This window comes from Echiichthys vipera, assembly GCF_963691815.1.
Source record: "Echiichthys vipera genome assembly, chromosome: 5".
In the NCBI taxonomy this organism is placed as follows: domain Eukaryota; kingdom Metazoa; phylum Chordata; class Actinopteri; order Perciformes; family Trachinidae; genus Echiichthys; species Echiichthys vipera.
The window spans coordinates 26,521,357-26,536,908 of NC_139830.1; the positions used below are offsets into that span (position 1 = coordinate 26,521,357).

General features: G+C 42.8%; 1 protein-coding gene across 1 annotated transcript in view; it reads right to left on the reverse strand.

Annotated features, from left to right (window-relative positions):
• axl (AXL receptor tyrosine kinase) overlaps positions 1-14,857 on the reverse strand; it is a 31,922-nt gene extending 17,065 nt beyond the window's left edge. The window contains exons 1-7 of the mRNA XM_083914677.1: positions 14,264-14,857; positions 9,911-10,121; positions 9,371-9,471; positions 9,086-9,268; positions 5,152-5,232; positions 4,902-5,017; positions 2,768-2,963 (exon numbers count right to left, since the gene is read on the reverse strand). Of these exons, the coding sequence (XP_083770803.1) occupies positions 2,768-2,963; positions 4,902-5,017; positions 5,152-5,232; positions 9,086-9,268; positions 9,371-9,471; positions 9,911-10,121; positions 14,264-14,426 (1,051 nt within the window). The 5' untranslated portion in view covers positions 14,427-14,857. The remainder of the gene's footprint in view (positions 1-2,767; positions 2,964-4,901; positions 5,018-5,151; positions 5,233-9,085; positions 9,269-9,370; positions 9,472-9,910; positions 10,122-14,263) is intronic.
• Positions 14,858-15,552: the final 695 nt, after the last annotated feature.

Here is a 15,552-nt window from a genome sequence, read left to right on the forward strand (position 1 = left end):
TTGGGAATTTAGGAGGAGCAGCAAATGGGGATGTCTACGCCAGGATGACACATGTAAAGAGATAGTGAAGCATTTATTTGCACAACTTCTTAAGGAGAAACAAATGGAGCAGAAAGAAAGAGTTCAGGCTCAACAATAGAGCCATATGGGAGTTTTGTCACCAAAGAGAGAGAGATGTGGAAAATACTGTATGTGTGAGCTGTGAGCAGTCTACCTCTCCCTTCATTCCCTCACTCCCTTTGACCTCCAATGCCTCTTGAACTACAGTCGGACCACCAGCTGAATCTTATCTTCCGCTTTTTTTCATCCTCTGACTCATTAGGACAAGTGCAGAGAGAGCTGAAGGATTAAACAATACTGTCCAAAGGGAAATTATATCATTTGGCAAAACACTTATTTCCACTGAAACAAAACAGAGCTTTCTAAATCTCTGTCGAATAAAGAACTGAAAGTTGAAAATCCGAACTGTAGCCAGCGTATCTCAAAACCACTATCTGTCCTTCTCCTTTACAGAAACAATTCAAGGAGTTCTACTTCTCCATTTTCCTATTTTTGAGAAATGCTATACCGAAGTGTTTTCATGTTATGAGAAGCTTCCATTATGGAAAGCCCCCATCATCCGTCCTGTGGCATATCTCTCCTCTTAGTGTGCGCTGTTTCCATTCCTATTCATCCAGGGATAGAGACAGCATGAGCTGGCATGGAAAATCCCACCTCAGTTTAAACTCAAACACACAGCAGCCCAGCGTTACAGTTTGGACACAGTGCTGCGATCCTAACTGAAGCCTTTCAGGAGAATTTAACGTCCTCCCTCCCTCACCACCGCCTCCACCTCTACCTACTCTGTCCCTTCAATACCAGTCAGCCTTCTACCTCAAGAGTTTACATTTGAAAGTCTGTAGAGGTGCAGTGACTCGTGTCTGGTATTCTTCATAAACACAGACTAAGTTAAAGGGGCACAGGAAGGAATAGTATGACTAACTGTAGTGCACTGTAACTCCATCCTCTTGACTCGTTGCTATCAACAAGCAGAAAAGCAGTCGACAGAATTAAACCTGAAGAGAATTCAATTCACCGCCAAACAAGCTGAGAAAAAATGTAAAGCACCCATGATAATTAACGGCATCCCTTTAGGTGTCTCACTGTCTTTCACTAAGCTGTCAAATACTCCCAGCGGCCACTGTAGGTGACTCTTTGGAGCCTTAGCAGCTTGATTTGGAGGCAAGACAGAAAACAGTCAGCACATAAAAGATCATTAGAGCCCAGCTGCAGTCCAAGATTAAAACATTCACAGCCATCAACCTTTGTGTGAGCGAGAAAATAGTGATGATTTCAGATTTAGACTTAAAGTCATAATCCATAAGATTTGAGATACCTTGTTTCAAGCGGCCTCTGTGGAAGTAAGATGTAACTGCAAACGAGCCTGTCCTTTCAGAGCCTCCATCTTGTCACGGTCACAGTCACTATGTGTGTGACATGACTTATTTGCTCTTTTTTAACTTTATTGACACTCATTCACCTATCTACTTCCGGTCCTTCCGCTATATGTTCCTCTTTAAATCCACACACACAAACACACACACACACACACACACACACACACACACACACACACACACACACACACACACACACACACACACACATGTTCCTATTACACTTCTGCCCTTACTACAAGCCTGACTCAGAAATTGTTCCCGATTTCGGATTACAACGGAACTCAGCATAACTGGCTGTGACAAGCTCCACTTGGCAGACCAACCACTGCTGACTGACGTATATCTTAAAGTTAAACTCGAGTTGACCTATTAAAACCTGGAAACAATAAAACAAAATCAACAAGAAAGCAACAGGCATCTTTCATATTTAAGTATTTTTGAGCATTCAGGCAGCTGAGAGAGTACATGGGACTGCAAAGCTCTACTAAATTTTTTTCATTGTTTTTCCATTAGGAAAAGTTATATATATTTGTATTTATGTATATAAAGTTGATAGTATTTGGTACGTTTTTTGGTACCACCTCGGACGAGGTTCCAAGCGAGTTGATCCGGTGAACTTAAAACACTGCAGGCAATGGATTGGTCAGAGAGAATTTTCTCTAGTGGAACACGGGACATTCTGCACAAAGTATATTCAGACAGTCAAGCTACTGTTAATTTGCTATCTTTAAAAAATGGCAATTCACAAAACTATACCATACACTTCATACACTACGCCGTACAATGCAGACATCGTTGCCATTGAAAGGATTCAGCCAGTATTGTGTTGAGTGTTGTTGATGTAGTGGCAATTTCACATGTTTCACTATGGCGACCAGCTAAGAATCCCGCCTTCACTGAGGGACTACTATCCGCACTGGTAAAAGACAATGATGAAACCATAAGTGAGTTGAGTTGAGTTAAACCATTCAGTGGAAATGAGGGATAAGACTTGCTCCTTGGTAAATCCCACCCTGTAAGTCCTGGTATCTTTAGAGGTTAAAAAGCAGTTCAATTCTAATGCTACATCCTGGGTATTTATGTGCAAATGTGCAATGAAAATGTATTATTTCATAGTTCAATAAAGTGATCCTTGGTGAAGGAAGCATGCCTCGTCCCAGTGAAGCATCTGTCTTGCACTGGTTGCAGTACACAGCAGGAGTGGGAGGAGACGTGGACTTAATCAGTAGCCAGATATCACAGCTTTGACCTTGACTCACTTCAGAGGAGGTGACCCCCACACACACATCCAGAGTGAAAACAAACATCTCCTCTCTCTGAGGCCTCACCTCCTTCTTTGGTGCGTAGCTCCACCCAGGGCGACCAGTCCGATGGGCCCTGGCTGCTGTGACAGGCCACCCTGACAGCATAGAGGCTGTGGGGCTCCAGGTCCCCGATGAGGTGCGTGGTTGGTGGGATGTTCACATTCTGGTTGTGGATCATCTTATCCGGGCCTGTTGTGAAGGATTCTCCAGAATGTTTGGCCTGGAACATTCAGATAACAAAGTTTAGTTTGTTACATTTTTATTTACTACATTATGTAAAAACAATACTGCTAAGGAGATGGACAGCCTACCTGCCTTTACACTGGATTTCAAATTGTTTTATTGCTTTATAGCACAAACAGCGTTTTTAGAATGCGCACAGTAGAAAAACTAAAAACTGATGGAAAAATCGCTTCCAACACATTCCTGAATCTAAGTAAACTATAGAGATACAAACATATGCAGAGTAATGCAATGCAAAGTCTTTTTTGTGATAGAAAGCAACTGGATTCAATTGGAAAGTAACCAACGGCAGATCTACGGCGTGCAGCCGAGCCACAGCCAACTGGCCCACTTTAGCTTACCTTGACTAATGTTACACACAAAACCTTTAAATCAGAGTTGAAAATAAATGGTTAAAATAAAATCAGATTTGATGAAAAAAAGATTGTGTCTTTTAATGTTTAGTTAGTAGAGTTCTAGCATTATTTTCCCTATGCACATTAACTGGTATGAAGTAAATATGCGAGGTTGGTGGTGGGGGATAGTCATGTCGACTAATTGCCAAAAAACTGTCAAATCTGCTTCCATACTGTTTTGAATGTGACCCAGGCTCAGTAAGGTGCACTGAAAGCAGAAGCAATCCAATAAAAATCACAGGCAGAAACCTGCTGCCTCTGCAAACTCTCTTGTATGGTAAACACTTTTAAAGAGGAACACAAGGCTGGAAAAATCCTTCATTGCAGCAATCTTTAAACCACATTAAAGTTGCCGGGCTGGATCATTATTCTGGTGCATTGCTCATTATTAAGCAGCTCCTGCAGGCTACTGGCTGCACTTCAGAGAGTGGGCTTTACAGTCAGAGCTGAAACCTATAAATGATGGCCTAAATGAGCAGCCACACACAGATAAGGTGTGTGAGCAGCAGGTGCCTGTGTGCTCTGCTTTCACTTTAAAAACAATATGAGTATTCTGAGGTCACATAAGTAGACGGGACGGAGATTTGTATTCATCGCGTGAGTCAGGTGATCCCAAGAAATATTTGGTTGTATGAATGAGGACCGTATGAATGCGTGTGTGAGAGAGAGTCATTCTGACTCAATGATTCACCACCCAGCCTGTAAACAAGTGTGTTTAATCTCATTGTACAGCTCAGATCTGACTCACACTTCAGCCTGCATTCCCCTTGTATGGCTCAGACCCACAATACCTGCTGTCACTGCCTGTTCCTGTTTTATTTAACTGACTTTCTTTCTTTCTGTCTTTCTTTGTTTCTCTCTTTCTGTCTTTCTTTCTATTCTATGCTTCCTTGGTGGAGCACAGTAACATCTTTCTGCTCTCCACTCTGTAGCTTTTTTTTCATGTTTCTCTTCTCCACACAATGGACCGTTAAATTCAAATTCTTGCCCCATTCTGCTGAAGCCGGCCCCTCGCCTTGTTCCCCCGTGAGGGTGAAGGGGGTGAGGGAGGGCTGAGGGGGAAGGGAGGGGGCAAGAACAGCGAGAGGTATGAGGGGCAGCTTTATTAGAACCAGACGTTTAGGGGTGGTGCTGCAGCGCTGTTCCCTTCTCCAGGAGAAAATGTTCCTTCTCTCAGCTACGAGCTGTAATGACCACAGAGCAGGGTAGTGGCAGAGAGAAGAGAGGGAGTGGTGCTACATAAGATTAGTCCAGGAGGCCACTTTCCCAGAGTGAAACCTGATCCACTGGTACATGAATAAAGCAGGGAGGGGTGGAGGATGAGTTAAGAGAAGAAAGAGAAGCAAGCTCTCTATTCTTTAAATGTAGGCTTGTAAAAGGTAAGGCTCTGGTCTGCAGAGCCCAGCAAATATAGGGCGAGTGATGTATTTGTATAACATGCAGGTCAAACAGTCAGCACTGACAGGTTTTCTCAGCCAGTTGTGGTATTCTCCTCTCACATTTATCTTATGTTGTCTCACCTGAACAGAGCAACGGATTATTGGGTAGTCGCCTCCAAATCCAGGCTGCCATGATAAACGGAGACTGGTCGGAGTGATCTCCGCAGCTCTCAGATTCTTAGGCTGCGATGGGAGAACTAAAGACAGAAAGAAGACACAAAAATACTTATAAATGATTTAAAATCAAGGAATTATGCAATGAACAATTGAAAACAGGAAAAGTGTGTCTAAACTGAAAGAACTGTTTGTGCTTTCACAGTGAGGGACCTACCAGTGATGGTACCAGATCCAGAGGTGGCCACACCTTTGCGGTTATGGGCCTCACAAGAAAAAGTGCTGGTCCTGTTCAAACCTGGCAAAAAAAAAGGAAACATGCATGTGAAGCGGGAACATTTAGAGGCTTTTAAAACCGAGAATCCTTGCTCAGCATGCTGAGTTTCACATAATGTCGACGTGAGAAACGGTGTGAAAGTTCAGACTGAAGTGAGAATAATGTGAGGGTAATAGTTTCCATAAGGTAACGTGATCTCTCTGTCAACACTGTTGTGATTAGTTTTGGGGTTAGTAAGTGTTTAAGAGATTGGACTGCACAAACACATCAATTCTGACATTTCATTCAAATCAGACTAGTTCTGGTCTTTTTAAGGTAAACATTTGTCCTGTAAAGTTTCTGTAACCCCTCTATCCAACATCTTCCCCCTTTGGAACCTTTCACCCTTAATAACTGTGCTCCTGTCAGCTTAATATGCATCACATTTAAGTGTTGGGCGCAAACATGCATTATACAGAACGAAAAGATATCTTAACCATATATAGCATTATACATTTCTCATAATTTCTCATAAAGTAATGCTTACTAACCATTTTGTTAAGAACTAAAAAAGTGAAAAATGTACATAATGTGCATGATCAGAGCAGGAATTAATATCCAAATTACGTAAAAATTTGGTTAATAATATTGCAATACACAAAAAAATGCCATTTTATATTGTTTTGACGATATATATATCGTCAAAACCGAGCCTTGAACGAAACTAATGATATCACATTTTTGACAGACAAATATTAAAGTGAAGCCTTGATCCATACACCTTCTCACGGTTTCAAGACCTTTGAAATCTGTGTACATGTTGAAGCTAGATCTTATTGAAAACTAAAATAGAAGGCATGCCCTATGACATACTGTTAATGTAGTGTGACTTTTCCCAGGAACTAATTTCTCTGGTTATTCCGACATCACATGAATGCAGCGCAACCGCCCTATCTCGCAATGTTGACAGAAGTGAAAAATAAATTGTGTATCCGCCCTGTGATTTGGATCTGCTCCAAAATGTAATGGGTTCTTTTTTTCCATGAAAATGGGGCCAGTAGTTTTTTCGTAACCCTGCTGACAAACAGACAAACCGAGCTGAAACCATAAACAACTGTTTAACACAATTTCATTTATTTCTTATTGTTGAAACATTGTAATTTATAATCTGATGTCTACATAAGCTTCAACCAAAGTTGGACCTGGTTGACTTTTCAGGGTGAAGACTGTATTCTTATACCAGTTGCACAGTCTCAGCTAGAATGCACAAGTTACATCCACGTTCATAAACCCTAGACTGCTTTTTAAACTAAAAAAACTTTTTGCCTAAGACTGACTGTGGTTTTTCGTGTCTGCGGCCTGACATGTTTTGCAGTGCAGTTCTGAGAACAAAGAGAGTGGCCTCGTTGAGGTCCAGGTGTAAAAAGCTGAGCTAGAGGCTGGGGCTCCTCTGAAGGGGGCAAAACACTGTGACACACGCTGACATTCAACAGAGAATGACTCCTCTCACAAAGTGAGTCACAGCATGCTCACACACTCGAATCATTCCACAACACAGGCTTACACACACATACTGAAACATGTGACATTCAAGTTTTACCACTGTTATCTAACACCCTGACATTGTCAATCAGCCACGAACTGAGACTCGCACAGAATCGCGCAGTGTGTCGCTCTGCAATGACGACACCATGCCTCCATTGTGTCGAGGCCGGAAAAAGAACAGGGGGTACGATCCTCGCTGGGTAAAGCGGGGGATTGTGAGAGAGGAAAAGGAGGGAGGGATGACCACTGGCTGTGTGGGAGAATGAACTGCTCATCAGGCCATCTCAAAATTGCGCCACTTCTGTCTCTTTCCTTCCCTATCAGCAAACCACAACACAACATCCCCTGACCGGTTGAAAATGTCATAATCGGTCACTAGGAAGAACTCCTGAGCCCATGAGTATCACAGTGCCACACAGCTGGGAATGACAAAGCAAAGTCCTGGTGCTTTCTTTACTTGGCTGACGTGTACAGTGCAGCCAGAAAGCATTAGCACTGGTTCATTGTCTTGTTTATGTACTTTAGCATTCTGGATTTTAGGCTGCAGTTAATATTGTTTTATATCATGGATAAATTGATTAGCTGACTAATTTGGTCTAAGTCAACTCCGATTTCTCGAGTGGATTGGTCATAATTTATGCCGTGGTATTTCCCAGAAACTTATGAGCACATCTCTGGTAAACAAAAGTTTTAAAGTGGTGCTTTTGCAACAAAGGATGTCTTTAATCGAGGACAGCCCTAGGATTCATCAAATGATTTTCTGATTCATCAAAGTAAAATGTTAAAAACTTAAATACCCATCACAAATTCCACATCTTCAAATATATAGTTTTAGCTGACAGTTCAATTTGCAAAGATATAAGACATTTAGCATTTTGATAGATGTGTGACTTAGTGGACTTGAAACAATGATGGTTCAAATGCTTTTGAATAAGAATTTGATGGTTTTCTCATCAGTATTTGGTGAACGGTACAGGATTTCTAGCTCTGTTTAACATAGTCCCTCGATTTTAAGTCACATCATTCTGAGTGGAGTGGGGTGAGTACCCTATGTTTAAAAAAAACGCAGCAAAAGTGCCCTTGTCAATGCCCCTGTGGGGAATAAAACATGAAGAAGTACCCTCTAGGGTGACCTTAAGATTGAGAAAACAGTGCCATATATTCTCTCAGAAATCCTGAGGGCGCCACTGCTTGAAACCACACATTATACACTCGGACTTAATTAAGTTGTGTTAACTGGTTCAATTGCTTCCTACCCTTAAACCCATGGAAGAGCTCTGGTTCCTACGCTCTCCACTGGATGTGGATGGAAACTACCTCAGACTTGAAGTTAGCCCTTGATTTCTTAATGGTTGGAGTGTACTTTGTGCCATTTCTCTTTATGGGCATATTAAAAGATTATTTGTGTTTGGACCAGTGGTCTGCCAGAGCAGCTGTCCATTCCAGAGATGTGAGTGTGGGTTACCGTTAAACAGGCCCTGGTCAGCACCAGCCAGTCTATGAGTCAAACCAGATCCTACCACTACCGCCCGCTCCTCCCTCCCTCCGTCTGACTCAGCCTCAGCCTCAGCCTCAGCCTCAGCCTCAGCTCTTCACGTCCTCCTACTACTGGTCGTACTGCAGGCCAGCTATCTGGCAGGCAGCTGTGGTTTTCATTCAAGCAGCAACAGAACCCTCTTCCTTTCTTTGCTTCTTTCTTTTATCTCTCTATGTCCTCTGCCCATCTATTTATCTTCCCCCAATAGGCCCTCTTGTGCCTGCTGCTCTGCTTTAACCCATCAACCACACAAGGCACGTCCTCAATGGATCCACTGGCACTGTGCCAGCCAGCCGGCTCTCTCCGGGGAGGGTAGTTATTTGGTGGTTTTGTATACTGTAAGTCTTGGAGGGGGGATTTGGGAGCCTTTGAAACTATAGAAGATAGTTGTTGTGTAGCTTTTGAAGCAGTACACTGTAATCAGCCTAAATAGATTAAATCAAAGCCACTAATTCTTTTTTTTATTGTTTGTAGTAATTTAAAAACTTGGGAGCTAACATGCTGACAGAGCAGTCGATGAATCAATAAAATAGATTATCGTTTTTACTCTATTATGATAGCTTTTCAAAATGTTTATTTGTGTGCAGCATTTTATCTAATTGTAAACTGAATATCTGTGTGTTTTGCACTGCTGTCTGGATTAATCTTGCATTTTATAGACCCCAAAAGAACAATTGCATTCCCACTGAACACTGGCCTGTATCAGTGTAAACAAACCGAAAGAGCACTTGAGGAGCTGATTGAGTTGAATGCTTTAATGGGCAGGACTAAGCTGTGTACATGTGTCCTTGATAACAGAGTGAAAGATGATACCTGTGATGTTGAGTGTGGAGGGTGACAGAGCCACCGGGTCTCGGAGGGAGTTTAGAGGAGCGCCGTCCTGCAGCCAGATGACCCTGACTGGCTCTGGAGGTCCGTGGGCCACACAGCTCAGACTCAGGGATATGTTGGCCACTATAGACATGTGCTGGGGCTCCACGGAGAAATGGGGAAGGCCTGAGAAAGAATTAGCTGAATCAGGGTCTTGACTCTTTTAAAAATCCAAATTTTTGTGGTTGTCTTTGTGTACGTATATCAGAGAGATGAAGAAGAACTCACCCTCCAGCTGAATGCTCCCCTCCTCAGACATCGTCTGGTGGCTTTCTGACAGGACAGCACATCGATAGGAGCCCATGTCGGGAAGCTGGACCTTCTCGATACTGTTGTGTGTATAAAAGTGACAGGTTTCATGAGAGGAAGCATTGACACACCAGATTGATAAAACTGGGTGATAGAGGCAGAAAGATGCACAGACCCAGATTATTTTTCTTGCAAATTTTTCCATCCAATCATACTGGGATTAAAAACATGACTCTAAAGGGACACAATGGGATTTCTTCCAGACTTAATTTCAAAGTGCTCCACCGTGGCTGGAGGTCAACATGGTGACGTAATCCAGTGTGAGTACTGGTTAAACTAGGTGAAAGAATAAGGTGGAGGAACAGGAAATCAATACAATCACAGCAGATGCATGACTGACATTTTTGGGCCAGGTGTGGCTGCCTCACAACACGTGAACCTTTATCTTCTTTATCTTCAATCTTACCCACTGACATGTAAAAGCAGCTATCGTGTGTAACAGAGACAACAGCTTCTTACCTGAGTGTGCTCATGATCGTCCAACTATTGCTGCCCGTGTGGACTTGGAACTGGTTGGTGTCTGCATACTGAAGGGGCACACCGTCTCTCAGCCAGAGCACATCAGGGGGGTCCTCTTCCTCGCCCCCAGTACCCTTCAGGGTGCAGTGCATCGTAACAGGTTTGCCCAGTGAAGAGATGACGGTATTGGGACTTCGCTCAAACTCCAAATCTTCGATTAGAGAGAGAAGAATCCGGATCAGAAGTTAATTAAAATGACACATACAGACTCGAAACTAGCTGTTAGTCGTTAAATAAACCTGACAAACAGTAGGCTATATATTTACAAAATGGTATTTTTACGTTTCTTTTACGTTTACCACGGTGCCTTTGTGTTTTTTTACAAAAAATGTTTCCTTTTTGAAAACATTTATAAAAAAGGACTGGTGAACACAGTCAACATGACCTGGCTTTAAGGCAACATAAATAAAAGTATAGGGAGATTATTTGATGTATAATTTAACTTAATTCGTCAATTAATCACGTCAGAAAAGTGTAATAACCATCCCAAAGTCCCACAGCTCAAAGTCCTATTTTTAAAAAAAATTTTGTCCAAAAGTATTTATGTTATAATCACAAAAAACACAGAAAAGTAGCAAAATAGGTCTGGATGATTATTCAATATAATTATTTACCATTTTTAAATGGAATTGGTATTGCAAAAAAGTCCCATGAAGATTTCATGATACACAATTATGTTGCTTAAAGTTTATTGAATGCTGATTGAATATAATGTGTGAAAAGATTATTCTTTCCAGTGTATTCACAGAGAGCAAATGACATTAAGGCCGACATAAAGAAAACAATCCTCTGGGAAGACGCCAACAAAAATGTCAAACTGGAGAGACAACAAAAGGACTGGTGCTGAAATCATTTGTCAGACAAATTCAAGGAACAGCCAGACACTGTTGTTAATGACCAGATTTTGAAGCAGCACGATGTCCTCTGTTCTGCACATACCCAGATATGAAATCGGGACAGAACATTTTGGCCTTATCGCCCAGACCTAACCAGCAAACCTCAACATTCAAGAAGGTAGAAGGAGCATCTTTTTGGTTTAATGAATGGCTTAAACACTTAATGGATGTTGACTCAGCAATTAATCAACTGATCTTCTGATGAGGTTGTGTGCTCGCTCTGATAAATGTTAATTTATGCTGGACAGGGTTGACTTTGCCATCTCTGAGATATGATAACAACAGGTGAGTTTATCCCCCACCGGGCTGAGTCCAGTTATCTTGTGTCCCTCACTAACAGAGGGGCTGACCTGAGAAGGACAGAGCTGATACTGGGACAAAGGCTCCTTGTTAGAGGATGGCTGCTCTGACAGTGTCAGAGCACAGAGAGCTCAACACAAACACTAAACACATTCATGGTTCCTCTCAAACAGCAAAGACGGGCCTGCAGGTCGTCTGTGAATCTGTTCAAAATCCGAAAAATATCACAGAGGATCGTCATAAATATGATGGGTATGAAGTGGTTCTGCGTTTTCTTGCTTTTGACATTCAACAGAAATGAGAGGTATCTGTGATAATGCTGAGGAAAGGCATGCATGCTGTGTCAAGGATAAAAGGGTGGCCTTGCATTAAACACACATTTGGCATTGAAACACACAGGCGTAGGTCTCTCCAGCTGAGATCTTTCTTTTACAGCATCAAATAAAAAAGTATCCATAGAGCATGCCAAGGTTCCCCTTAACTCCGTGCGTTGATAAAACAGACACAAGATAAAATCATATGTGCAATCTTGGCCGGTGCTCTTGAGTTTCAGGAGGTCAAGAATAAATCACCCTTGTTTCACTGAGTGATGCCTGTAAAGATTTTCTCAAGCTTGTCAACCCGCCTTCCTAGTCTGTTTCATGGTCAACCTTCAACCTCTGACCCCCCTCGCTGTGACCCCAAGGACTGCATCGCCACCCATCTCACGCTAACACACACACACATAAACACACACAATTCAGCTCCTGAAAACAGACGTGATGTAAATAGCATGCTTTGGCAGCTCTTATTTTACTCATAAGTAGAACATGCCTTTGATTCTGGAAATGTGCATGGAATACACACACACACACTCACACCCACACACACACACACAAACACACACACACACACACACACACACACACACACACACACACACACACACACACACACACACACACACACACACACACACACACACACACACACACACACACACAGCATTCAAAAAGCTTGTTCTGGGAGTGTGCAATAAATGAAGAGGCCCGCTGAGTCTCTGCCTCACCGCCTCTCTGTCTTTGTGTGCTTTTTGGCGTTAAAAGTCATTCCTTCCTTTATTTTTAAGCTTGGCTGAGCTCTTTCAAGAATCAGCATGGCCCTGACTTTGTTGGGTTTTTTTCTCCAGTGCCACGCTGAACAAAAACAGCCCTACTTTCTTTCTCCATCACTGAGTGCTGCATTCATATAATAATAAGCTTGCAAACCTTTTATGAGAATGCAGAGGTAGACGGAGAGAGCAGGCCAAGGTTAAAGTGTGTATGTGTGTGTGTGTGTGTGTGTGTGTGTGTGTGTGTGTGTGTGTGTGTGTGTGTGTGTGTGTGTGTGTGTGTATGTGTGTGTGTGTGTTTGTGTGTGTGTGTGTGTGTGTGTTTGTGTGTGTGTCTGTGTGTGTGTCTGTGTGTGTGTGTGTGGCCTGTCTCCAGTGATTCATTTGTGCTTAACTACTCCATCTCTTTCCCTTTTGTCCCCTGAATCCCCTCGAGGTCCCACACTTTTTTTTCATGATCGTCCTTGTTCCACTCCTCTCTACTCCCACTCTCTCTCTCTCTCTCTCGTAGAAAATGTTAAGTGTCAGTGGACTTGCACATACCAAAAATACCCGACACAGTCTGAGCATTTATCCTCCTCTCACTCCCTCCTTTATCTTTCTGGCTTTTTAACACTACGTAATTCCGCCCCTCTATTCACTGCCGCGCCTTTGGCCTTTTCTCATTTAACCTCCTTTTCATGCCATTCTTTGGATTCATCACTACACATTTTGCCACCTCCCCTCCCAACTCTTCCCCCTCCACTCTTGCCCCGTAACCCATCCATCATTTCGATGCTTGAGTCTGAGTCAGACCGGCTCTGACTCACAAACCAAAGCATCCGCCCCTCCTGAACCCCTCCTCATCCCTCACATCCCCTGGCTCCTGGGCCACAGCCATCTCTACATCCAAATAGGAACTGAGGCATCGGGAAAAATTCTCTTTGAAACCGTTAGTCTGAGCCTATAAATCACGGCGGTGTCTGTCTCTAATCTCTGTCCCTCCTGGTCACGCATCTGCTGAGGGCAGAGGTACAGCTCCAAGAGAAACAGCGTGACCATAATGGTCAAAACACATGAGCTGACAGGTGGAGGCCCCTGTAGGGACTCCATGTTTTCACCCACCGGCTGCAGTATAGCTGATGAATTCCAAAATGTTACCAGTGAAGTTGATTGTTAGAACAGATAATGACTTCTGAATGACGATTGGCAGACCACGCTGATGTTAAATGACCTGGCATGTGGACAACAGGAGAGAACCGTCTGGTTTCCACCTTTTATAAAACAAAACAGCCGATTTCTCTCCATGTTCTGCCATATGAACTGAGTTTCTACTGTTGTGAGTCCCTCACTTCCCAGCAGGATTTATTTTAAGCCCTTGCCCTTTCTCTGCCTGGAATACATCTCTCAAAATGTCTCAGTTCTCCGGAAATGCCACAACTGGTGGGAACGCTGGTGTGGATACCTGGTTTGTTCCCGGCAAGAGTCAAAGTTATAAGATGAGATAAGATAAAGATTTTTTATCAGCACAAAGACGCCAACAGTTCAGATAAGTAGAGCCGGTGAAATAATACATAATAAAAGTATAAAAAAGTAAACTAGGAATGGAATAAAAATAGACAAACTGCACAGGGACATATGAAGGCAAAACTGAAAGCGTTAGTGTCCACCTGCACCTGGACACAGGCTCCATCTGCACTCCAGGAGAACAAACTCTCCTCCATCACCTTGTACCTGCCGTCCCAACTAAGAGTGCACACGAATCTTCCACTTGTTTTCTTAGATCACCTTGTGTTATAAGGCTTTATGAGAGCAGTGGATTCCTTCATGTTGGCCAGATGTGGAACTCACTTGCAGCTGTGGTTGCACTCGCCACCCCAAAGCAAATACATTTAACGAGTTAAGCAGAATGGCTAATTGCTCATTACGATTTCATTACGATTTTACTTTTTCACTCGCACTGAAGTTGACAAATAAGAGTTTGTTAGTCAGATTGGATAAAGTGCTGCTGCTGCTGCTGCTGCTTACCTGTCAGTGAGCCGGCGCTTACTGGTCTCCAAGCAGAGCAAAGGACGATGAGGAGCCAAAAGAACCCTTTAGACCCGCTCATGGTTTTTCTTGAAAGGAGATCCCCTTTGGAAATGTGCTTCAGAAGAAGAGCAGTCATCTTGGAAACATCCCCGGACTCCATCACCGCATCTCAGCAGCTCCGGGATCCAAACGTGAGCAGTGAGAAAAGTTTACTTGTGACTCCGACAGATGCTGAAAGTGCGATTATCCACAGATGAGACCAAAGTGAACCGGATCCTGTCGTCTCGGTTCCCTTTTTTTAAGGAGGCAGACTAAAAAAATAAATAAAAGATCCGCGCTGCTCCTAAGTCTTGCTGCTTTTCTCCTCACGCTGTTGTTTTGGTTGTTCCCTGTCCACCAAACTTTGACTTACGCAAAAAGCGCACGGTAAAAAGCACACCAAACCTTTCGGGCCGCTGATTAACTTGTCTGATCTATTTCTAGACTATTTTTAAACCGTATTTCCCTGCTGTCTGTCGTCCAAAGTCCCCCTCTCTCTCTTTCCCACCGGTTCCCTCAGACTCTCTCAGACATTCCCCTGGCTCTTTCTTTCCCTCTCTCCCCCTTCAAACAGGATTCAAATTCCTCAACTCAACTTCTTTCCACCCTCCTCCTCCTCCTCCTCCTCCTCCTCCTCCCTCCTTTTTCTCAGAGGATGTGAGAAACCCCGCGGCATGCTGATTGTCTCAACACAATCCCCCATTCGCTTTTTAATTACACACGGATCCCCAGAAGTTGCAAATAGCCCCGCATTTCCCGCGGGAAACAAAGTCTAAGTGTCAGTGTGGCAGACAGACTGCACGACCCATGTATGGATCACATTTAGTCCGGACAGAGTATAAATGACTCTGTTTACTATGAATACATGAGACACAGTGAGTTAAACTTTTGTCAATTAAAGAGCACTGCTTTGCTTTCGCTGCCCCGTTTGTTTAATCCTAATAAATGAATCCTCATGTTTGATACATTATGTCAATATTTTCTCTTCTCATCTGTTTTGATTTCTGGATATACAGTGTGCCTACTGCGATTTCCCAGCTTGGGATCAATAAAGTATTTCTATTCTATTCTATACTTACCATATATCATATACTACATACTATGTCATATTGTTGACAAGTGTTGTACTGGACTATATACTATGCTATTCTATACCCTTCTCCTTAATATTATACACAATAATTGACCAAATCAAACTTTGTTATGTCAATATGTTCTGTTGACTCTTGCATTATATTCTTTTATAC